The 27,031-nt window shown below is 30.2% G+C and overlaps 1 protein-coding gene across 2 annotated transcripts in view; it reads left to right on the plus strand.

The window, feature by feature from the left end:
• Positions 1–27,031, plus strand: part of LOC143057568 (kinesin-like protein unc-104) — a 98,118-nt gene that overhangs the window by 34,772 nt on the left and 36,315 nt on the right. Inside the window, exons 7-24 of one of the 2 annotated variants that reach the window (XM_076230884.1) lie at positions 1,843–2,021; positions 4,651–4,762; positions 5,559–5,702; positions 6,205–6,228; positions 8,878–8,956; positions 10,978–11,056; positions 13,029–13,168; positions 14,524–14,692; positions 15,983–16,058; positions 16,570–16,732; positions 17,298–17,438; positions 18,021–18,074; positions 18,307–18,388; positions 19,089–19,161; positions 19,762–19,864; positions 24,021–24,103; positions 24,512–24,580; positions 25,072–25,244. In XM_076230884.1, the coding sequence (XP_076086999.1) occupies positions 1,843–2,021; positions 4,651–4,762; positions 5,559–5,702; positions 6,205–6,228; positions 8,878–8,956; positions 10,978–11,056; positions 13,029–13,168; positions 14,524–14,692; positions 15,983–16,058; positions 16,570–16,732; positions 17,298–17,438; positions 18,021–18,074; positions 18,307–18,388; positions 19,089–19,161; positions 19,762–19,864; positions 24,021–24,103; positions 24,512–24,580; positions 25,072–25,244 (1,943 nt within the window). The remainder of the gene's footprint in view (positions 1–1,842; positions 2,022–4,650; positions 4,763–5,558; positions 5,703–6,204; positions 6,229–8,877; positions 8,957–10,977; positions 11,057–13,028; positions 13,169–14,523; positions 14,693–15,982; positions 16,059–16,569; positions 16,733–17,297; positions 17,439–18,020; positions 18,075–18,306; positions 18,389–19,088; positions 19,162–19,761; positions 19,865–24,020; positions 24,104–24,511; positions 24,581–25,071; positions 25,245–27,031) is intronic. The other variant, XM_076230885.1, reaches the window with a different exon arrangement.

Genomic DNA, 27,031 nt, shown 5'->3' on the forward strand with positions numbered 1-27,031 from the left:
AGATGAAACAGGAAACAAACATATTATTTTATTTGGCCTTATCATCTAGACATCTGTCCTTTGAGAATTGTAAGAGTTCATGTGCATTTTAGGTACTCTAGTTGAGTTTCTGATATGGAATGTCCCCAAAGAGACTATTAATAACATGTTATGAACCTTCACTGGTCACTGAATTGGATTCTTTCAAAGAGAGGTCATAAGAATATGTTACAAACCATATGGTCAATGAAATGGCATGGTATCAATATATTAATCATGTATGCAACAAAATATCCTAGATGAATTAATCAAGGATTTTTTTTGGCAATGTGACTCCATTATTTTAATGTGTCACCTAGGGCAGGGGCGGATTTAGCCATTTTAAAAGTGGGAGGTTGTCCCAACCCAGAGTAAAGGGGGGGGGGGGGGTTATTCCAACTATATGCTCCCATTCAAATGCATTGATTGTCCAAAACAAAGGGGGGTCCAACCTCCAGAACCCCCCTGGATCCGCCAATGTAGGGGCATTATGTTTGTGTGTTCCGGGCATTCATTAATGTGTCTGTCTGTTCTCTTTCTGTCTGTCCCGCTTCAGGTTAAAGTTTCTGGTCAGGTAGTTATTAATGCAAAAAATTTGTAACTAGAAACATTAAGGAAAATTGCAATAGGTATTTTCATAAAGACCAATTGATTATCAAATTGAGACTTGCAAAAAATTTGTCAACAACATAATTATTATTAAAATCACAAGGAAGAAGGTTCTTAAGTTTATTCCTTGAAATGTCATCTCTTAATAGCTTGTTTTTGTTTGAATTTTCATTTTTATGTTGATTTGTATTTTCTAGACCATATGGTCTACAACGAAATAATTCCATGAATTTAATGTAAACTGATAATAAAACTAATGGAGATTGATTTGTTTAACGGACACGATTTTATGTCACATGATGCCTATTTTGTGGTAATTTTAGTAAAATTGTTTGATTAAGGATAATTTGGTATTGGTATAATTTCCTCTTTATTCTGAAAATTTGTCCGTTTCAGGCGTTTGTCAAGAACAATAGGTCATTGACCTTTGGCAATAAAAATCAAAGTCTGTGGCCATGATATTATATGTTAAATTGAAGACAAAAGAGAAGATAGAAAGTGCAATTAGAGCTAATTTCCTAATGCTTGTAGAGTAAGACTTTGGTTGGCTTGCTTGCTTTGTTTGTATAATTATAAACGTTAGCTCAAGCATTGTAATGAAGATTTACATCTGCAAACAATATAGACAGGCATAGTTAAAACTAAAACCTGTATATGTAAATATATTTAAATTTGATTTAATGTTATCCCAATTACAATGATTGTACATTATACAAACAAAACAAGCATGCTAACCAAAGTCTTACTCTATTTGCATTAGGAAATTAGCTCTAATTATATATGCATTTACTAAAGAATTGAATCCTTTTTGCAGTCCTTTTTGTTATGTACAAGCATTGACCATAGCAGAAATGCTTCATGCGAAATGCATGTGAACTCAATCAATGTTATTTATTCAAATAATTGAAACCTGAAACAATCTGCAATTAATTTAAATAATATTTAAAAAAAAATGAATTGGACAGAAATATTTTTGTCATTTTAGGTTAGACAAATAGAGATTTATTGTGAACAAGTTCTAGTAGAGAGAACAACATATTTTTGTCATTTAAGGTTAGATAAATGGAGACTTATTGTGAGAGAGCAATAAATGTTCAGAACCCTTGTAACAAGAACACAATATTTTTGTTATTTTAGGTTAGCTTCATGGAGATTTATTGTGAGAGAGTTAGGGATCTACTGAATCCTAAGAACAAAATATTTTTGTCATTTCAGGTTAGCTACATGGAGATTTATTGTGAGAGAGTTAGGGATCTACTGAACCCTAGTAACAAGAACAACCTAAAAGTACGTGAACATCCCTTACTGGGCCCCTATGTGGAGGACTTGTCAAAACTGGCTGTGCAATCATTTGATGATATCAATAATCTTATTGATGAAGGAAATAAAGCAAGGTTGGTATGATATAAAGAAGAAAACAGTCTGGAAAAGTCAGGGAAAAATGGTCATGGTCTTGTCCTAGAAAAACCTATAGTCTAAAATGTACATGTATATAAAACCATTGGCTTCATCTGATAAATAACGACATACTACATTGTTCCAGATTTTGGATTTTATATCAATAAAATCTTTGACTTGAGAAGTTGAGATTGACCTTCACTTTCTCCTCATCATTTTCAAGACCTTTGAAAAAATACATCTTGGCTAAACCAAACCTTTTTGAGACTGGATAATGTAAATCTAATCATCTTTATGCACCTGCAAGACCTCTGAAAGGATTAAACCTGTCCAATGAAATCTTTTTGTGTCTGCAGATTTTGTTCATAGTAGCAGGGTTGGCAAAGTATTACCCGCCCGGGAAAACCCAGGCGGGAATTCCCTGGTTTTCCCGGCTGGGCAATACTCCCAGAAATGGATAATACTGGGTAATACTGGGCAATAAGACTTTTTAAGCTTATTTTAACACAAAATAGTAAAGTCTTGTTGTAGTTTCATAGTATTATAGCTAAATATATACATTTTATACAGATAACCATTGAGAGTCATGTTTCTAGAAGATAGAAAATTCAATTTCATTCTTTTCTCCACTACTTCTATGTAGGCAGAATACAAAATTTGAATATTTTAGGATTATTGATACCTTGTTAATTTCCATGTATTGTTTCAACTATCCAAACTTAAAAAAAAAAATGCATTTTATAGCAGTGTTTATGTGAATTATAAATTTAAATGTCTATGCAATCATATTGCTAAATAAACACCCTACAGGGCCAAGTCATTAACCCTTATAGAAATGAAAAGGCTGAATATTGTTATATAAACATATCAATGTCCTAATCTGAATAATTACTTATTAATTAGTGATGTACATATAAATTATGCAAAAGTAATTTTTCTTACATTTTCTTGTTAATTCTTAATGTAAGTTATATACAGTTGAAAAATGAATTCTTTGAATTTATGTTAACAGTTTGACCAATCTAGACGAGAGGGTGATTTAATAGACTTTCAGAAAAGAATTATTAATACAGGCCTTTTCCATTAATATTTGTGTAATGTGTGTGTCTCATAGTTGCAAGAATAGTACTTTTCAAATGTATATACACTTGTATTATCACTCTCAAACAAGTGAACTAATTTATAAATCAAAATGTGTTTATAGATATCTTAAATGTATTGCAATTGAGTTTGATCACTGAATCCTCTTTAAAATTCAGGCCAGTATTTTATATTACCCAGTATTGCCCAGTATTACCCATTAAAACCCAGTAAAACCCGGGTTTTCCCAGTATTTCCCACTGGGCTGGGCAATACTCATAAAACCCGGGTTTTTGCCAACCCTGCATAGTAGACATGTTGCTAAGTTAACACAGTGTTGAGTGTTGATATAGAAGTAAGATGTAAATTGTAGTGCAATAGTTACTTAGGCCACATAGTGACCTATCGTAGAAAACCTCTTATCATTTGGTCTCTGATGGAGCATGAGGTGTTTCAAATTGATGGAAATAAATACAGGGACTTTTAAAACACATAAATACTGAATAGTGGTAAAGGCTTTTAGCAATAAAAGATTTAAAGCAGAACTGATTTGAATTTATGATTATGAAGGAAGTACAAGTAAAAAATTTGCTTGATTTTGGCATTTTTGCACTTCATGTTTATTTTGGTAAAATTTGATAAAATTAAGTTAGTCCTTTTTAATCATTGAAACTGGTTTAAATTGATTATGATTTCTGCATGAAACAGCATAATATCTGCATTATGGAAATTAATATAATAAGCCTTTTATCTCGGAATGATAAATTTCACTTTCAGATGTTCAACTCCTACTTGAAAACACTTTTGGCATTTGGTAAATTAATCAAAAACATATTCATATCTGTAATTCATTTATCAATTTGAAAGAAAGAGCATAAACATATTACCAGCACAATATTCCCAAAGCAGTTTTAAAAAAGAATGACGTAGAAATCTTCTAAAGTCAGCTAGATCCATAGAAAGAATATTAAGAGGAAGACACAAAATATGACAGATTCCATAGAAAATTATGGCATCCTTCTTTATAGTTTTGTGAAACTTGTTTAAATGATTTATACCTTTAGAAAGAGCATGGTTAAACTGTTAATATAAAAAAAAGAAGATGTGGTTAGAATTGCCAATGAGACTATTCTTCACAAGAGACCAAATAACACAGAAATTAACAACTATAGGTCGAGATGTCCATTAATGAAATTGTTACTGTAAGGTGTTTTTTGTTGCAGAATTAAATTTCATGATTCTTCTGGCAAAGCTGTTTGCAAGGTTTTATTTTCATGTTTTTACTGGTCTGGTTCTCTATTATACCTTACAGATTAAATTGACATAAAGGAAATGATTTCAATTTACTAATCCTACCCCATTGCAATTTTCAGAATGATAAAAACATAACAAAATTTACTGAATTTAAAGTAGTTTATCGGTATAAATTAAGTTGCTTGTATGAATTTGTTAATCAGTGGACCTCTGGTGAAAATGACAATGACTTTTCCAATTTTTTGAAACAACTTGTATCAAATAGAACTCTTTTGACTTTCAATTTTGTAGAACTGTGGCGGCCACCAACATGAATGAAACTAGTAGTAGATCACATGCTGTATTTACAATAATATTAACACAGAAAAGACATGATGCAACCACTAATCTTACTGGGGAAAAGGTAACAGTTTATTAACATATAAATGAGGGTACCTTCATGACAAGTAACAGTAAAAATTCTTGCCAAATGATGTAAATGATTTTTGGTGCATGATGATAAAATGTACTTTCTTAAAGACGATAAAAAAGATCAACTGATTTTGACGCATCCCATTATTCTGTTCTTAAAAAATCAGGCTATTGCTCATTATCACAGCAAAATTTTAACCAATTTGACACTAGAACAATAGCTGATAACTTGCTATACAGTATTTGTTTTGCTCATTGTTGAAGGCCCTATAGTGACCTAAAGTTGTTTGCATCCTTGTCCTAAGTCACTAATTGCTATTTGTCTCATTTGCAATAATTATTATACAAAATCTACTTATTTTTACATTGAAAATTTGCAATTTTTTTTTTTTTGAGAAAATGCTCATGGTTAAGTATAAAACAAATAATCAAATGTGATTTCATGTAATGACTGCACATTCAAGTAGTATAGCTAGAAAATGTGCCGGATTCTCAAAAATATGTGTAGTAAGTTTGGACCAACACAATTTTGGTAATTTTTGAAAAAAGAAATAATGGTGATGACAAGCAAATTTTCTTTTAAGACCATCAGACCACTAGAGAAAAAAAAATTGAGAATTCTGAAACTGAAAATAATTCTCTGCAATATTCACAATCGTACAATAAAACGTTTATATTGGCTGAAAACTTCCTGAACATTAGGAAACTTTAGATGAAGTGATGTATAATTTTCATTTTAGGGTATGAACAATTGAAATTACGAACAATACTTTTGGTTTATGTTGTAGGTCAGTAAGATAAGCTTGGTAGATTTAGCAGGAAGTGAAAGAGCCGATTCAACAGGTGCTACAGGAACAAGACTGAAAGAAGGTGCTAATATAAACAAGTCATTGACAACACTCGGAAAAGTTATCTCGGCGCTCGCTGAATGTGTAAGTGTTCATATCTGATGTAATCTTTAGAAAAATAGTTCAGTCATAGCATTTCGTATCTATTTTGTATTTCTATTTTACATAACTAGATATTAATATGTAACCTTGTTATGACTTTTTGAAATTGAAATGTAATAAAGAAAAAATTTCAGTGGATAAAACTAAATCTGAAATGCAGCTAATTTATTGTAGTTCATTAGTCACAGCATAAGCAACTCTGCTTGGTTTCTTCTATATATCTAAGCTTATATATATACACTATGTAATCATTTTATTTGTACTTAAGATTCATTAAGAGCAATCTCCTTTTTATCCATAGGTTTTATAGCAATTTTATATGTAAAATATTAGTTTTCAAACCATTTAAATTTCAACAAAAATATCCACTTTCTTAATTGTATCACAGATTCTTTTAGTACTTTTAAAGAAATGAAATCCATTCAGGATAATCATATCAATATTTAAAAAAAATGTGTACTACTTGAATTGTTTCAATTTTTAGAGTGTCCTGGATAACAAATTATCAGTAAGTGTAACAAAACAAGTCAACAGGTCAATAGTTGGATAGAAAAACTCAGAAATGACCAATTTAGAAAAAAATGTTGCATTGTGGGAATGGTATTGTATTGGATTATTTTATTTATTTAGGTTTCATTTACCAGGACTCTTCACAAGACTGATCAATGACATTTATATGGCTAAATTTGAATACTGAAGTCTTTCAAAATTCATTATGATCTGCTGTTAATAAATTGCTGATTAATGTTTTATGGGGAAGGTTTCAGAATGTATGTTGTTGCTTAGTCAATACACTCTTTGATGATTGAATGGGAAAATTCCCAGATATTTCCTTGAGAATATTTTTTTTATATTTTATTTTCCAACACATGTTTGAATTAACACACCTTTTGTGGGAAAAAAATGTCATTTAAACCATCATGTTAACCAGTATGACATGATTTTATAATATAAAAAAATAATATTTTCAGAATTCTTTTAATTTTGAAATTCTGATTGGTCAAAATCTGAGTTTTTCTGATGATTGTACTATTTTAAATGTCATGCCTCAGTTTGTTTCAAGATTATTCAGCAGTTGAGATTTCAAGTTTAAAGATTAATTTTGCGAAGGTCAATTTCATTTTTTGCATGGCAATACAAATTAAGAAGATTAAAATTAGACTAAGCTAAATGTGATATTATAGTGTCATAGCTTTAAATGCCTTTTTAGTGTTAGTTTAATCTTAAAGTCATTTCCCCATGACTGTTTTCATGCAAAGTACCATATCTGACCTACAAAGTAACCTTTGCTTTTAGAAAATGCTTAAAAATTGGGCAATGAAGACATTTTAAAAAATCCCTAGCTTCTCATTCAGCTTAAAAATAAATCATCTGAATTAAAACAACTTCATATATAATAATTAAAATTGACAACAACACTTCAAAAGATCTGCAATTTTATTATCTATGTCTACATGTTTCGCCTGCAAGGCAGGCTTCATCAGGACAATTTTTATACAGAAATTGAGCCCCTGAAGTACTCAAAGTGGTGCATTGAATTTGACGTCGTCATGGTGAGAGAAACAATGAAAAGTGAAAGTAGCAATACAGAGTTATAAATAGATAAGATAAATATAGAAAATTAAAGTTTGTATACAATGTAACTTGAGTTCGTTTTACTATTATATGATACATGAAATTGTTCTAAAGGCTTGGCATCTAATAGGACGAACTTCCCATGGTTCCTACCACTTCGCAAGGCTTCTCTTCCAACCTGGCCATAGTTGGAGGTTACTGCTTCCCGGCGCGTCGGCAACAATAGGAAGATTATGATCGCGGCTGTGGATAATGAAATTGTCAAAAACTGTTCCTTTGTTAATTATTTGGTGACTATATAATTTTTGGATCGTCTGCAGTAGTTGGTCTGTATAATGGCATAGTTGTGAATTCCTAGTTCATTTAAGATCGGCGCCCGTGGTACGTTTCTTCTGCAATCATTTATCTGCAGGCGAAACATGTAGACATAGATAATAAAATTGCAGATCTTTTGAAGTGTTGTTGTCAATTTTAATTATTATTTAAGGATTGCATTCATTTGCATGATTTGACAACCCGGCATACCAAGGTATCCACTTCAGGGACTCTACCAAAACGATTTCACAGGCGTTGGTTCACCTCGCGGAATTTAACTTCATATATAATACACTATATTGCCCTCTTCTGAAGCTTTTTATGGAAATAAACTCATCATAGATACCAGGACTAAATTTTATATATACGCCAGACGCGTGTTTCGTCTACCAAAGACTCATATCAGTGACGCTCGAATCCAGAAATAGATCTCAGTGTTGACTATTGAGTCGAATTTTAATGAACTGATTTATTTATGAATAGTTGTGTCAGATATGGTTTTCCCTTTCAATTCTCTATGTTGTATGTTTCATTAACCACAGTATAACTTTGGTAGCTAAAAGAATTCAATTTTAATGGTAATTTTGCATTATCAAGTTACTGAGTAACTTTTTGAAAGCCTTTTTGAAAGCCTGATAAGCAGTGAAAAGGTTAAAAAAAAAAGATGTTAAAGATTGCCAAAAATGTAAAATTTGTTGGTGTTCAAGCTACCAAAGTTCAACTGTATTAAGAACGACTGTAAGATAAATATGGACAGTAAAGTTTTTATATCTGATTTGTAAGTTGCAATCATGAAGTTTTAAACACTTGAAGCCCAGTTTATTATTTCAATGCACTCTACCTCAATAACATATGGCTCAAATTTGATAAACTGACAACCTGTTCATAAAGAATAAGTAGTAGAGAAAATTTCTAATCACATGCACACAGTATTATGGTGAAATCAAATCAGTCCAATTAATTTTCAGATCTGAAAATCTTTGTTTGATTTACTAGTAAATATTTAGTAATATTGGTACAAATTTTGAAGCTATTTCTACAATGAAATAAAATCCTCTTGCTCTTTTTATTTACTACATATTTTACTGTATTTTGTTTTGGAACTCATTCAATTTTAGGAAAAATCTGGTAATGAATTTTACCAAGAAGATGTGCAGACCATACTATCTAACTGTATCATTGAGTAGTCATTTTCCACAAGCAAAATGAAATGATTTTGGTAATTTGTGAAATACCCAATGTTGACCTTTGGTTTATGATATTGTAGACTACAAAAAAGAAAAAGAAGGAAAACTTTATACCCTACAGGGATTCAGTACTAACATGGCTACTGAGGGAGAATTTAGGTAAAGCATTTAAAAATCACCAATATATATACAAGGGAAAGGAGTAATTAAAAAATGTAGATATAAAAGAAAAAAATTATCAATTGGAAAGCATTTTCCAAAGTATATTCCAAAACATTGGCTGCTGAGGGAAAATTTAGGTAAAGCATTTAAAAATCACCAATATATATATACAAGGGAAAGGCATAATTAAAAAATGTAGATATAAAAGAAAAAAATTATCAATTGGAAAGCATTTTCCAAAGTATATTCCAAAACATTGGCTGCTGAGGGAAAATTTAGGTAAAGCATTTAAAAATTTCAAGATATTTACAAGGAAAAAGTGTAATTAAGAAATATATATATGATCAAGATATTTACAAGGGAAAAAATAAATCTTACTAAAAACTATTTTTTGAACATTATCAGCTGGAATGTGTTTTCAAAAGCATACACAAAAACATTATGGTTGGTTAATTTTAATACAATAATTCTTATATGATTTGCATACCTATAAATACTTGAATTGGATTGGTCAATTAGAATTTTCCCCTTGGTTTACACTTCAATAAACCATGTTTCCTAAACTACTTTCGTAACCTTCACTGTGATTTATTCATGTGTGATACACATGCATGCAGGGATCTTGGGATTTTCAGCAAATTGAGAATTGAAAACCAAATACATAAAAGTTGTTTCTATTCTATGCATATGTAACAAAAATGCATTAAGGCTTTCAAAATGTTTAAATAAAATGCCGCGAAATTGCATGAATGATTTAGCGAATTTACATCATGGCAAAACATGACGTCATACCAATGAAAACTTTCAAGCAAAAGATTATTTTGTTACTTGTACGCTTCAAATTCGGATAATTTCTCATTAAAATGAACTTTTTGAGGTAGGTGCTATTTCCTTTTAGATTCTGTTGCATTTATCGAACATTTATGGATTTTAGAAAGTCAATATGGCGTCTAACTCCTTAGTTTCGACATGTCAATTGTGCATTTGATGTTTGTTTGATATAGTAGCCATTAAACAAAAAAATGCTAATTAAAAATTTGCAAATATTTGGCTCAAGAATTATAAGGATTAAACACATTTTTATGCCCCACCTACGATAGTAGAGGGGCATTATGTTTGAAAGCCAAATTAGACTTTTGACCCCAATTTCACGGTCCACTGAACATAGAAAATGAAAGTGGGAGTTTCAGGTTAAAGTTTTTGGTCAAGGTAGTTTTTGATGAAGCTGAGGTCCAATCAACTTGAAACTTAGTACACTAGTTGCTTATGATATCATCTTTCTAATTTTTAAGCCCAATTACACTTTTGACACCAATTTCACGGTCCACTGAACATACAAAATGAAAATGGAAGTTTTGGGTTAAAGTTTTTGGTCAAGGTAGTTTTTGATGAAGCTGAAGTCCAATCAAATTGAAACTTAGTACACTTGTTGCTTATGATATGATCTTTTTAATTTTAAAGCCCAATTACACTTTTGACCCCAATTTCATGGTCCACTGAACATAGAAAATGAAAGTGGGAGTTTCAGGTTAAAGTTTTTGGTCATGGTAGTTTTTGATGAAGTTGAAGTCCAATCAACTTCAAACTTAGTACACACGTTCCCTATGATATGATCTTTCTAATTTAATTCCAAAATTATATTTTTCATCCCTATTTCACGGTCCACTGAACATAGAAAATGATAATGGGAGTGGGGCATTCGTGTACTATGGACACATTCTTGTTTTTAGAGGTTATTGATGTGTAAACTACTAGAAAAATATGTGGTATCATTTGATAGAACATTCCAGTCTTTTATAGGATTAAACACATTTTCGGTTATTGATGTGTAAACCAGGGCTCTGGCTCACAAACTTAACATAAAAGTCCTTCAGAATTTTATTCAGTTTGTGAGTTAATCGCCCCGGTTTACACATCAATAACCTCTAGAAAAAATGAAATAATTCTGACTAATTTATACTATTAAAGGTTGAATAAAGACAGGTCATATAGGAAACCATGCTTATTTTGTTTTTCAGGTGGAAATTCTAAGACGGCCATGATAGCAGCTTTGAGTCCAGCAGACATAAACTATGATGAAACTCTTAGTACACTAAGGTAGGTTTACTCATTGCAAGGTCAACTTGTGAAAGGTTCAAATATAAATCATCCTCTAGATCAGGGCTTCCAAAAAATATTTGAGCCAGCCAGACATTTCATATCTGATCCCGATTTTAATCCCTTAAGGTTTATGTACCCTTCTGTAGCCATTTTTGTACGAATTTTTCAAACCTCAATTGTATCAAAACTAAAGATATAATAAATAATAGAGATAGGCCATTTAGTACATGTTCCAAGGGGAAACTTGATGCAAAGCATTATTTTTTACTGTTTCATTGCATTTGATAGAAAAAGAGGACTTTGTCAAAGTAAAGTTTAAAATCGTTTTTTTTTTAATGTAATGTCAATCATTGGAATGGCCATCTGATTACCATAATTGCCTTTTGTGACCAAGTCTTAAGGTTTATGTACAATAAGTTTTTCCATGCCCTGTGTTGAAAAATATTGATCAATAGGCACTCTAAAACTTTTAATCTTCAATGCCATATAACCTCTGTTTCAACTTACAAAATACCCCAAAACAACATTTTTCAAATTTTTTGTTGTTGACACTTTAAAGTTTTAAGCTGTTGGTCCAGATTTATGTCTTACAAGGATAGTTAGTAACATTTACTAGAAGAATTTTTGCATTTTTTGTTTTTTGAAACATGTTCAGAACCGGCAACATAATTTCGATAAGATATAAACTGCAGTTTAAATAAAATAGTGCAAATTAAGAGACCCATAGTATTTAATTTGAGCTCATTTTATCCTCATACTGGAAAAGCAAGTTTCCTTCTAAAGACCTGCTGTAAATGCAATTTTCAGCAATAGTGCTTTATAAATGTTCATTTTTCCCCACCATACCTTAATATGAAATAATTCAAACTACTCTTCTAATCTTTCCATTAGTGATATCCATCACTTTGATTATTTAAAACCTTTTAAAAATTTTCATCAAATCATCTTGATAAACTAATTTCTAATAATTTTAATCTTTTGGACTAAATCAAACGCTGAAATGTAAGAAAATAATTGTGAATAAACCGATCAATTTATACGATGTCCGGTACTGAACATAGTTCACCTGTCACCTGAACAGGTAGATTTCAGCTGTCCAACTACTAATTAGCCTTGATTAAAATTAGAAAGTATTGAAGTAGGTGTTGTTTTGATAGTAATTAATCATCATGTCACATTTATGACCGGAAATGTGTTGATGTTAAAGGCAAAAGGTTGGGTCAAAAAGATCGTGAATTATGTAAAAATGACCGAAAAAGTCTTGAAAACTAAAAAGTATATAAATAAAATTGAGAAAGGACTGTTTCATGCTTTGCCCAGCCGGACTTTTACCGGACATTATACAAATGACCGGAATATATGACCGTTTTGGAAGCCCTGCTCTAGATCTACAGACCTCTTTATAGAGGACAATGAAGTCAACATAACAGAATCATAACAGTAGAAAAATATATTTGAAATTTGATATACTATTAAATCAAACATCTTAAACCTTTTTATATCAACATTCAAAATTGCCTATTACCCTGTTGGCTAAGTGGGTCTCATTGGGGTCTAAGCGTGACACAGGAAAGTGAAATAATTGTGCTGTGAAAACAGGAAATGAAGTCGGGCAGGACACGGGAAATTAAAAAAAAAATGAGAATTGCTTGCATACATAGTGTAAGCGTGATACAGGAATCTGACAAAACAGTAAGCAGGATCCAGGATCAGAACCCCCAATGAGACCCCCGGCTGAGCCTGCCATGTTGTAAAGCATAAGAATTCCTGAAAATTTGTATATATCTGATTATCTAAAAATAGTAGCATCAAAATAACATATGATCAACTGTTCACTTTTTTTGAGTTAGAAAAATTAAACCATGGGTTTTCCAGCAACTTTAAACATATTTCTTTTGTATATGAAAATTAATTTAACTTAAGCTATAGAATTACGCTAGATTTAAACTTTTTCTCGTTGTTGTTACAGATATGCTGACAGAGCCAAACAGATTATGTGTAAAGCCGTTGTTAATGAAGATCCTAATGCCAGACTTATCAGAGAATTGAAGGAAGAGGTAGCCAAACTAAGAGAGATCTTACAACATGAGGGTATCGAAATTGAAGAAGGTAAGTTTTAAACTACTTTTGCATTAACAGATACTGTTAATTAAGAAATTATTGCGTGCATTTAATATTGCAATTTATGGAGAATGGACAATAAAAGAGGGACGAAAGATACCAAAGGGACAGTCAAACTCATAAATCTAAAACAAACTGACAACGCCATGGCTAAAAATGAAAAAGACAAACAGAAAACAATAGTACACATGACACAACATAGAAAACTAAAGAATAACCAACACGAACCCCAGATTAATTATTGCGATTTCAGGAAATTCTGCATACAGACGCATATATCAGATATCAGAATGCGAGTTCTAATGATTGAGATACTTATCCAGTCGCACTATTCACATTAATAAAAACCTCGCAATAATTTCTCAATTTACAGTAGATAGAAACTGTAAACAGCAAAAAATTATTAGTTAAAAATGATCTACAAATATGCAAAAAAGACTAAAACCATTTACCAGTTACATTTATGATTTATAACCCTCAAGTGATTATTATTAACTAATTTAGGGCCTTTCTTCCTTGGAACTAAATCATATAGATATATAAAAAAAGGGGGTACCTAACACCTGAACTAGAATTAATTTGGCTCGTTTAATTTTCTTTAAATTTTGACAAAGTATTTAGTTTGACCCTTTGACAAAAATCTAAAAATTTCAAAAACTTTGAACCAACCGTTTAATCAGAAAAATTACACTGGTTATATAGCAGTTTGACAAAAACTTATTTTGATCATTGAGAAGCCTAATATTCCCTTAACAACACAACGTCATTAAAACGTTCTGCTGATTTTACAGAGTTATCTCCCTGTAGTGTTAGGTACCACCTTAAAGTGAGCAGTAAGACCAGATCTTAAAAAATTCTGAAGATGGTGTAAGGTTAAAATAACTTGCAAACTCCTGCTTTTAATTAGTCACAAATCAGAAAATATGTATGTACAAAGTTTATACTTGAAAAATAGTTTGAATTTGTGGAAATGCTTAAAAGCATGAAATAATTTGCATTACACTAACCTGCACAGATTTAATATAAAAAAGAAGATGTGGTATGATTGCCAAATGAGACAACTATTCACAATGCACCTTATCGCTAATCCCGGCTGACCCGGCCACTTAAACTTTTGACGCATACAACAATCACTTTTCCATTGTGGCGTCAGATATTTTGTTTTATGACGTCAAAATTTTACGGGAACCTGTGTGATTTTCAGTAATGGCGGACAAATAGCGATAAGGTGTATAGACCAAATGACACAGAAATTAACAACTATTAAGTATATTTCGAGATGGAAATAACCAGTTGAAGAATATGTCTTGAAAGTAAATGAATTTTTTCATTCAAATTTGTAGGAACAATGGCTGCTAAAAAGGAAGGAACCAGATCTAGGAAGCAGTCAGTTGTTTTAGATGAGAAGGAAGATGCTTATGAAAGACTTCAAATGTCTGAGAAGTTGATAGCAGAACTTAACCAATCATGGGAGGAAAAACTGAAAAAAACTGACGAAATAAGGAAAGACAGGTTAGTCATTTAATACTTGTTATATATTTATATTTGACTGAAAAATTTTAAATACTATAAATTCTGAAATTATTGCATGCATTTATTATTGGGATTTTTGAAGAATTAACAAAAATGTGAGTTTAGTTATTGTGATTTTAGGAAAAGCTGCATACAGTTACATGTATCAGATATCAGAAATGCAATCTTCAAACCAGAAAACTAAAGGCTTTATTTTTATAAAAAAATTAACGAAAAACAAATATGTAACACATAAACAAACGACAACCACTGAATTGATGGCTCCTGACTTGGGACAGGCACATACGTACATAATGTGGCGGGGGTTAAACATGTTAGCGGGATCCCAACCCTCCCCCTAACCTGGGACAGTGGTTTAACAGTACAACATAAGAACGAACTATAAAAATCAGTTGAAAAAGGCTTAACTCATCAGATAGACAAAAATACAAGTGGAAGTGGACAGGTACTTGTACATCCTAACAACAAAAGACACTAGGTACAGATCTGAGAGTACTCGTAGTTAACTGACAGCTAGTTCAAAGCCACTAACAAATAATAAAAATTTCGTGCATCTAAGACTAAAAGTTTGGATTTTGAGTTTGAGCTTTTTTTCTTTTACTATATGCAATAGGTCAACTATATTTGGTGTATGGAAATATTTTATGATGTACATGTCAGTCTCGAAGGTTTTATTTGACCTTGACCTCATTTTCACAGTTCATTGCTCAGTGTTAAGTTTTTGTGTTTTGGTTTGTTTTTCTTAAACTATAAGTAATAGGTCAACTACATTTGTTGTATGGAAGGATTGTAAGGTGTATATGTCTGTCTGGCAGGTATCATCTGACCTTGACTTCATTTTCATGGTTCATTGGTCAATGTTAAGTTTTCATGGTTAAATTTGTTTCTTAGATACTATAAGCGATATTTAATGCATAGATTGATTATAAGGTGTACATGTCTGTCTGGCATGGTTCATCTGAACTTGACCTCATTTTATGGTTCATTGGTCAATGTTTAGTTTTCTTGGTTAAGTTAAGTCAACTATATTTGGTGTATTAAATGATTGTAAGGTGTACACATATTTCTGGTTTGGTTTATCTGACCTTGACCTCGTTTTTTTGGATCATGTTAAATTTATGTGATACTTGTAGTAAAGCTTTATATTTAGGACTATCAACATAAAATCAATGGTTAGTAAAGAAGTCGAGACATTTCCGCGTGTGCACTCTTGTTAAATTTTGTTAAAGATTGTATACTGTTGTTATTTATAATATATCTTATTTTTAGGGAGAAAGTATTAGAAGAAATGGGTGTGGCACTAAAAGAAGATGGAGCCACTATAGGAGTATTCTCACCGAAAAAGGTAAAATTTTCAGATTAAAAATATTGATAGCGATAATGTTGGAAATTAAAAATGAGACAAAGGTAGTTTTTTTTTAAAGTTTGAAAACTTACACATGAATGTTGTGTAAAGACATTTATATATTAATGTGACTTTTTGTAATTTTACGAAAACTTGTTTATTTTAGAGTTTTAAACTTTTCCATATAATGTATACAAAAAGATTCAAAGACAACAACACTGAAGCTATTACTAAGTTGTAGTATCTTTTATTGTGTTGACTAATTTGGCCACAGGGGTGGTGTTGAGGGACAAAAACATAATGTTATAGACTACTGAAGTACAACAATTGCGGTTTACTTCGCGATTGAATGAAAATGGTAGATAACGGTTGAAAAACAGGAACGTCATATATTTATAGCCAAGAAATACAAACATACTGTGATTTGAAATATTGACATACTGAAACAATATATGATTACATTTACTGATTACATTTACTGATTACATTTACTGATTACATTTACTTACAGACCCCACATCTAGTAAACTTGAATGAAGATCCCCTAATGTCTGAATGTCTTTTGTACTACATAAAACAAGGAACGACCAAAGTAGGTGGAGGGAGTCATCAGGACATACAACTCACAAGCACTACTATTCTGGAATTACATTGTTATTTTGAATGCAAAGATAGTAAGTGAAGTATCTTTATTTTAAGATTTACAACTTTAAGGTCGAAGAACAGTAAATGGATACATCATAAAAACAGAAATTTATGTAACAACAACACATAACTTTTTAAGAAAACTCTATGGATTTGAAATTGGATATTTGATGATTTTAAGATAAGTTTAAGATTGTTTTTTTTGTCATTTTTATGTGCTCTCTTTACAGATTTTATCTTTTTTGAAAGAATTCAATCATTAATTTTTTCAGTTTTAAAAAAGATTATTTTTGGGGTATTTTCAGTTTAGTTCAAAGAGCTATTTAAGTTGATATGCAAAGCAAAATTATACCATTAGCTGTAACTTGTCTTTTAAGGCTTTTCTTTAGTGTAAATTAATTACATGATTTACATAAACCGAGATTTACGTATTCATTTTATATTGTATTACTTTTGGAAGTAAAAATTAAGCTCACAAATTATGCTATCAAAATTTATAATGCAACTATTAATTTGTATATACTTATTCTATCATAATTTTCCGAAACAAAATATGACAGAAATTTCTGAATTAACATTATATATATCTAACAGAAACTGTGACGTTGATACCATGTGAAGGAGCTCTTTGTTATGTTAATGGTAGGAAGATTGATGAGGCCATGGACATGAAGACTGGAGCAAGAGTGATCCTAGGAAAACATCATGTCTTCAGATTCAATCATCCAGAACAAGGTAAAGTCTAGAGCAATATGAGGGTGTAGCCAGGAAGGGGGGAGGTAATAAGCAAACAGGGACAGGAGGCATTTCTCTTGACTGTCCATCCATCCATCCCTTTTCAATTCTCATCATCAACCAAATTTTATGAAACTCTTCTTTGCTAAGAAACAAAACTCACAGATAGATATCAGAAGATTTGGTATGAGTGCCAATGAGGCAACTCTCCATGCTACCGTCTTTAACACAGAGCCTTAACTCATACTAAACAGCAAGCTATTAAGGGCCCAAAAATGAACAGTGAAAAACCATTCTAACAGGAAAACCAACTGTCTAATCTATATAAAAAACAAGAAACGAGAAAGACTCTGAACTACATAAACAAACGACAAGCACTGAACATTGGGTTACTGACTTAGGACAGGTGCAAACAAATGCAGCAGGTTTAACTGTTTTCAACCTTCACCATTACCTGAAACAAAAGTGTTACAAAAAAGCATAGGAAGACACACTATAAAATATCAATTTAAATGGCTTCACTCAACTAAAAGACAAGTGAATATACAACTTGATTTAGAATTTGTTTGTTTTCCATTTCAGCACGACAAAGCAGAGCACATCTAATTGACTTTGAACAGATTGATACCACTGGGTGTAAGTTACTACTTATAATTAATATTTCTCAGATTTCAAAATGGAGATGTAAAATAATAGTCTTTTTGTCCTGAAATGATGTCCTAATTATACAATATGTAAACATTGTCAGAAATTATAAAATTTATTTGTAAGAACTTTAGTAACAGAAAAAAAGCTTTTAAAAGAATTACATTAGACTTACTGAAAGATAATATTTAGATGCAATAATATAAAATGTATCTATTTATAGCTGAACCAGTTGATTGGACATTTGCACAGTTAGAATTATTGGAAAAACAAGGAGTTGATTTGAAAGAAGATATGGAACAAAGGTTAGTTTACTTTTTTATTAGATCATATAGAATGTTATGGTTAACATACTTTTGAGTTCGAAAAAATAAATTAAATATAATGCCACTATGTCTTATTTGTGGGCAGAAGAGAGGATATTTTTATTTTACCTCACATATATGTATAAGATTTTGACATTTAAAAAAGCATGTCTTAAGACCGTTCCATAAAAACATATATAGAAGCCAGAGAAGATACTTTGATACATCTACTGAGGGTGGATGTGGTATATTGTGAAATTATAAATTTACCTCTTTGGGTATTTACCAGCTCTATTCAAAAGTGCCTCCTCTTGGTCCATTTATGTTTAATTGGAATTGCCTTGATGATATTATCAGGCCTTTTTAAAGAAAATATCATATAATAAAATAAAATAACAATTTTGGTGGATTCCAAGGGGAACCACTATTTTAAATGTTCAGCCAATTACAAATTTTCTAAATGAATGTATGCAAACTTTGCCTAAGCCACGAAATTAAATATCCACGAAAATGCAAGCTTTCCACTATCCACATAAATAAATGAATCCACAGTATTTAAAATATTTAATAGAATTTTATTTTGGTCTTCCTGTACACACATTTAACTAAATAAAACATGATTGTTTTTTTTTAATCATTTTGGATGAATTTGATCATATCCATATGTTAATTTTTACAAACAGTTTTTCTATCTTGATAGATTGTTTGCAATTGAAGAACAGTATAAAAAGGAAAAAGAAGAAGCAGACATATTATTTGAGCAACAAAGAAAGGTAAAATTGAATTGAATAAATGAAGTATAGAAACAAATTGCACCTATATTATGAATGTATCAAAATGAAGGGAAGGTTTTGCTATACTCTATTTATAACAGATTTATATTTATAGTTAAAATTTTATTTAATTTGAATTTTATATACAGTTTGCAATCTATGTATATTTATCTACTAGTGCATGTACAAATTTAATGCACTTTTGTGAAAGATGTTATAGAAACCATATGTACTGATTAGTTAACATGCTAAACATGCCATTTTTTTTTTAGTGAAAATGGCATAAAAAGCTGTTGGCACAACTGGCTGGAATTTTATATCTTCTGATGTTTATCAGTATGTTAAATTTTCTTTAGATCATATCCAGCAAATGTCATGTAATTTGTCAATTATGTGTTATTCTTGTCCAGATCACATTATGACAGCTAGATAACTGGTAGAAAATTTTGTTATTTTGTTTTTTTAGAAACTGAATTTATAAATAGTCATCAGTATTTATTAGTATCACAATATTGTTTATTTTTTCTCGTCCTGAATATGCATGAAATATATGCCACTGGACGTTAAGCAACCAACAATCAATCAATTGTTTATTTTTAGGATTATGAGACCCGTATACAGAATCTACAGGAGCAGGTCGAGACTTACTCGATGATGTCATCAGTTTGCCACATGGAAGATGTTACAGAAGAGGAACAACAAGGTCTGTATTTGAAAGCTATCATTAAAGATTTTTTCTTGGTAAATTTAAAAGCATTCTATACAAATTTCTGTTAGTAAATTTAAAAGCATTCTATACAAATTTCTGTTGGTAAATTTAAAAGCATTCTATACAAATTTCTGTTGGTAAATTAAAAAGCATTCTATACAAATTTCTGTTGGTAAATTTAAAAGCATTCTATACAAATTTCTGTTGGTAAATTTAAAAGCATTCTATACAAATTTCTGTTAGTAAATTTAAAAGCATTCTATACAAATTTCTGTTGGTAAATTTAAAAGCATTCTATACAAATTTCTGTTGGTAAATTAAAAAGCATTCTATACAAATTTCTGTTGGTAAATTTAAAAGCATTCTATACAAATTTCTGTTGGTAAATTTAAAAGCATTCTATACAAATTTCTTTTAGGTAAATTTAAAAGCATTCTTTACAAATTTCTGTTGGTAATTTTAAAAGCATTCTATACAAATTTCTGTTGGTAAATTTAAAAGCATTCTATACAAATTTTTGTTAGGTAAATTTAAAAGCATTCTATACAAATTTCTGTTGGTAAATTAAAAAGCATTCTATACAAATTTCTGTTGGTTAATTTAAAAGCATTCTATACAAATTTCTGTTGGTAAAGGAGTAAGTTTGGTAAGTGCCATATTTGGCCCCAATTATAAAGTTCATGGTTACAAGACAATAATTGTTTTAAGTTGCCTTAAAGACATGTGAGAAAGTTAAACAGAGCTGTTTTTGTCAAAGTTTAATTCTTACACGTTGATTTTTACATCCCAAAAAGGTCAAGATAAGGGATTTTGGTGAAATTTGACAAAATCAGCTGGATTTCAACCAAATAAAGGACCAGGAAACATAGAGCGCAGGCGTCGACAAGCTTAATATTCAAATAAGACATGTTAAATGTCTTCACAAACATTATTTTAAAAGATCTTTGTTGTCGACGTATGCGCTCTATGTTTCCTGTCAAATAATCTTTTGAAATTTACCCATTTTCATTGATTTTTTCGTGAAAAATCAATATGAGTACAACTTGTGACGTCATAATGAAACGCAGAAACGTAAAATTTTCAACAAAATGGCTTATATCCTATCTAGTCAATGTATTAGTTATAAGTTATCGTGATATTGGTAAATAAATCCGAATTTGAAATTTACGCTAAAAAAGAGGGCCATTTTAGGACCTTATCGAACATACTCCTTTAAAAGCATTCTATACAAATTTCTTTTAGGTAAATTTAAAAGCATTCTTTACAAATTTCTGTTGGTAATTTTAAAAGCATTCTATACAAATTTCTGTTGGTAAATTTAAAAGCATTCTATACAAATTTTTGTTAGGTAAATTTAAAAGCATTCTATACAAATTTCTGTTGGTAAATTAAAAAGCATTCTATACAAATTTCTGTTGGTTAATTTAAAAGCATTCTATACAAATTTCTGTTGGTAAAGGAGTAAGTTTGGTAAGTGCCATATTTGGCCCCAATTATAAAGTTCATGGTTACAAGACAATAATTGTTTTAAGTTGCCTTAAAGACATGTGAGAAAGTTAAACAGAGCTGTTTTTGTCAAAGTTTAATTCTTACACGTTGATTTTTACATCCCAAAAAGGTCAAGATAAGGGATTTTGGTGAAATTTGACAAAATCAGCTGGATTTCAACCAAATAAAGGACCAGGAAACATAGAGCGCAGGCGTCGACAAGCTTAATATTCAAATAAGACATGTTAAATGTCTTCACAAACATTATTTTAAAAGATCTTTGTTGTCGACGTATGCGCTCTATGTTTCCTGTCAAATAATCTTTTGAAATTTACCCATTTTCATTGATTTTTTCGTGAAAAATCAATATGAGTACAACTTGTGACGTCATAATGAAACGCAGAAACGTAAAATTTTCAACAAAATGGCTTATATCCTATCTAGTCAATGTATTAGTTATAAGTTATCGTGATATTGGTAAATAAATCCGAATTTGAAATTTACGCTAAAAAAGAGGGCCATTTTAGGACCTTATCGAACATACTCCTTTAAAAGCATTCTATACAAATTTCTTTTAGGTAAATTTAAAAGCATTCTTTACAAATTTCTGTTGGTAATTTTAAAAGCATTCTATACAAATTTCTGTTGGTAAATTTAAAAGCATTCTATACAAATTTTTGTTAGGTAAATTTAAAAGCATTCTATACAAATTTCTGTTGGTAAATTAAAAAGCATTCTATACAAATTTCTGTTGGTTAATTTAAAAGCATTCTATACAAATTTCTGTTGGTAAAGGAGTAAGTTTGGTAAGTGCCATATTTGGCCCCAATTATAAAGTTCATGGTTACAAGACAATAATTGTTTTAAGTTGCCTTAAAGACATGTGAGAAAGTTAAACAGAGCTGTTTTTGTCAAAGTTTAATTCTTACACGTTGATTTTTACATCCCAAAAAGGTCAAGATAAGGGATTTTGGTGAAATTTGACAAAATCAGCTGGATTTCAACCAAATAAAGGACCAGGAAACATAGAGCGCAGGCGTCGACAAGCTTAATATTCAAATAAGACATGTTAAATGTCTTCACAAACATTATTTTAAAAGATCTTTGTTGTCGACGTATGCGCTCTATGTTTCCTGTCAAATAATCTTTTGAAATTTACCCATTTTCATTGATTTTTTCGTGAAAAATCAATATGAGTACAACTTGTGACGTCATAATGAAACGCAGAAACGTAAAATTTTCAACAAAATGGCTTATATCCTATCTAGTCAATGTATTAGTTATAAGTTATCGTGATATTGGTAAATAAATCCGAATTTGAAATTTACGCTAAAAAAGAGGGCCATTTTAGGACCTTATCGAACATACTCCTTTAAAAGCATTCTATACAAATTTCTTTTAGGTAAATTTAAAAGCATTCTTTACAAATTTCTGTTGGTAATTTTAAAAGCATTCTATACAAATTTCTGTTGGTAAATTTAAAAGCATTCTATACAAATTTTTGTTAGGTAAATTTAAAAGCATTCTATACAAAGGAGTAGGGGCATTAAGACCTGGTTTTGGCCCAAGAAAATAAAATGTTTGATAACTTTTTCAAATTGGAACATAATCTTTAGAAATGCATAGGGTCAAGAAATATAAATGAAAAACATTAAGATTCTTATGTGATGACGTCACAATTACGTCATAATATATACTGTTTTCACAAAAACGATGAAAATTCAGAATTTATGCAGTTTTCTATCTTTATTTCTGTTGTGGAAACATTGTGCGCAGCCAAGAAACAACAAAATAATTTAACTGAAGCTTTATCATTACTATTGACAAAATCTCACCAAATATTAAGTTGTTTCTTGGGTGTGCACATACTTTTCCAATCGAAAATATACTTAACAATTTGATGAAAAACAAGGAAAATCACAAAATTTTACAAAATATGCAAATTAAGGCATGATTTGTTGCCATGGTAACTTGTTTAATGTCCAAAATTATTTTGTTTTTCTGAATACCTTCTACCTGAGATACTTTTCAGTAATTTTTAAATATGTATGATAACTTTTAAATTTGCAGTAATTTTTGGGCCAAATAAGGGCCTTATTGCCCCTACTCCTTTCTGTTAAGTAAATACTAAATACAAATTTCTGATAAAGAATTGAATGAATTTTACTTTAACCTTTTCTGGATAATGTTACATTTCCTTATAAAGTTCTTCCTTGGTAAGCTTTCAAGTTGTAATGGAGGGTTACTTTTGGGGAAAATAAAGGAAAACAATTGTGAATTCTTAATGATTTCAATGCACCGATGTTTGAAAATAAGTTAAATTCATTTGATAATCAAGTAATGATTATATTACAGCTATAAATATTGATTTTTCCTTTAATAAGGGATGACATCAAAAGTTCAATGTAGGATAAAAAACTTAATTCACATAGTTTAATTTGGGAAAAATTAATTTACCAATAGGGATATATGTAAAAAGAGATTTTAGATATACAAAACTTGCAGAATTTTACCCCCACCCCAAACTGTTTGATTTAAGTTTTTTTCCTACATCGATCTTTTGATGTCGTCCCTTACAACTCCTTCCCTACGATAAGTATCATAGTATCACTACTTGGTTGTTAACTAATATCACTACTTCATGTGTTTTGTATGTTTGTAGAGTATACATGGACAGAGAAAGAAAGACAACTTGCTGCCTGGGCATTCAGGAAATGGAAGTATCATCAGTTTACTTCTCTCAGGGTAAGATATATAGATTCCACAACTGGGACAAGTGTGTTATAATATTTCTTCCCTCGAGACAGTTAAATTTGAATATTTAATGTGCAAGGCTTGCCAAGCTTTTTAAATAGTTAAAATTGAACTGTTGAGAAAGGAGAAATATTGTATATTTGAAGAAAGCTTTGTACTTTAGATGTGACGTCATCAGGCATGGTCGCTTTTTCACAACGTCACAATAGGAAAATTCAGAAGAAACCAAGAAATGTGACATCACAATTAAATTTCTACCAATGATTTGCTGAGAACAGCAGCATGCCTAGGAAAGGTGCATTTGACTCGAATCTTTATCGACTAGGTTTGCTAGATTTCATGCCAAAACTGAATGTATCTTATGTTTGTTAAAGTGTTATTAATGTTACTATTTTTCAGGATGATTTATGGGGTAATGCAATATTCCTGAAAGAGGCCAATGCAATTAGCGTGGAACTGAGTAAAAAGGTAAGATTTTTGCCTATGCATTGTATGTTGTAGAGAAACAGTAAAAAATTTAATTTTTTTTAAAAGTCAACAGATTTAATTCAAATTTGGCTACAATTAGATTTCACGAATAAGTAGTTCAATATTTGCTTGTTCCATTCATCTGTTGTGCTCCTTGTATATTCTATGTTTTTATAAATATCAATTACATTCTATGGCCTAGACAAAAAACTAAATCCAATGTATATTTAATATTTTTTTTAACCTTAATACTGTATAAATTACTATAAAAGAAATATTATAATGATTATATTGAAAATTACAAATACAAGTACTTTTGAAATTATGCATGATTTAAAGTGTCTCTTTTTCTGGCTATTATGAAAGTAGTTGGTTAGAATCACAGGTTAATGGGTGCTCAAAGATAATCATATAACATAAGTATCCATGAATTGACAACAAAAATTTTGTATAATTTTCTCTCATTTTGAAAAAAATATCAATGTTTTTAGGTTCAGTTCCAGTTTGTTTTGTTGACTGACACCCTTTACTCCCCACTGCCTCCAGACCTACTGCCATCTGGTGAGAGAGACGATGCTAGGCCATTCCCAAAGACTATTGTAGCTGTAGAAGTCCAAGACACCAAAAATGGGGCCACACATTACTGGTGCCTAGATAAACTCAAGTATGTTTTTTTATCTTTTTATAAATTTGTCTTTTCTTTTCAAGGTTTAGTCTTGTTTAATTAAAATGTTTGTCTTGTCTTGGTCATGTCTTGAGAAAATTTTTTGTATCGCTGTATTCTTGAAAAGATTTTTGGTGCAGAAAAGTTTTTCATAGTATATACATATAAAATAAAATAAAACATGCAAGTACAGACCTTTTACATTTTACTGATAAACAGGCATCCGACATGCATTTCACTAGAGATTGTACATCTTTATACAACCAGTGCCTTTGATTTTTTGGGTACTAACTTAACTGACTGTTGGTGAAATAAGGACTAGTAAGCCCCAAAATTAGAAACACCATTATTTGACATGAATTGAAGAAAAACAGCTCTTACACAACCAGTGGTTTCAATTTTTTGTATGATATTTTCTCAACCAAATGTTATGAAACTTATACACAATGCTTATTACCACAAAATACAGATCAATTTTGCAGTTTGGTGGTGTCACTTTTACCGTTCTTCAGTTATGTCCCTTTACAACTTTATATGATATGCAAGCAAGGGCATCATCTGTGTCCCATGGACACATTCCCAATTTATTTGTAATGAAAAAGTTAATTTCTAGTCATAAATGAGGAATCAAAAAGAAAATTCGAAAAATGTTTAGAGAAATGTTTTAAGATAAAGTTTTATAAATATGGGATGTTTTTTTCTATGAAAAAAATGAAAAATGACTTATTTGAATGATTCCAAGATTTTTTCTTTTCAAGTATATTGAATCCATATGTTAATTTTTTTTAAATATTTTTTAACCATGGTACATGTATCCTTATAAACTTCATAATTCCATATTCTATAGCTTGATATTTAGAAACTTTATAAACATTTATGAAACAACATCTTGTGATTATGCTTAAGAGATATGATAAATTGTATAAATCTGTATCTTTCTACCCTTTTTCTATTTGCCACTAAATTTCAGTCACTGTCGTGTACTATAAATAATACTAACATTCCTATCATTACATTTCATATTATTCTTGGGCAAAGTTGGAAGCTCAAAATCTTCATCATAAAATTTCATCAGTTACAAACTTGTCTTGTTCTCAATATTGAACTTGATCTTCAGAATTCTAAATTTAGAAATTATCTGAAATTTTTTTATTTGAGCGGCACAATTTTTTAATTTTTTTTTTAAAGAGAGTGAATTTTGAAATTAGCATGAAATGTTTAAAGTAGATAGATTTGTAACTGATGTCCAAATTCATTGCATGAGAGATTAACTTTGTTTGTCATCCCCTATATAATTTAATATAATGATATTTCTTGTGTCAATTTATTTTAGTTCTTTTTTCAGCATTTCAACTTTTTTTTTCAATTTTTTATATATTGTCTGAACGCATGTTAAAACTTGATTGAAATCTGACTGATGTGTATCTCGGCATGAGTTCCAACTTTGTCCGTATAAAAAGATATTTTTTTTTTATATTTCCTATTTATATTTAATTTGCACAATCTTTTTCATGATTATTTTTGCAAATTTCTAATAATAAATATTGATTTTTATATTATTCTTGCATTTAATTTTTTTTCATTGGAAATTTTTTTTGTTTTTTTTTCAAAAACTCCTTTTAAACGAAATTTTGTTGCTTATTGACAGCTATTTCAAGACCAAAAATTAATCAGCTTTCAGCAAATTTATTTTTGCAATATTTAATAATTTCTTTATAAAACATATAGATAATATGCAGTTTAACATTCTTTCAGATTTTAAATTATATAATTTTTTTATTAAAACT

Source organism: Mytilus galloprovincialis, chromosome 13 (assembly GCF_965363235.1).
Source record: "Mytilus galloprovincialis chromosome 13, xbMytGall1.hap1.1, whole genome shotgun sequence".
Classification (NCBI taxonomy): domain Eukaryota; kingdom Metazoa; phylum Mollusca; class Bivalvia; order Mytilida; family Mytilidae; genus Mytilus; species Mytilus galloprovincialis.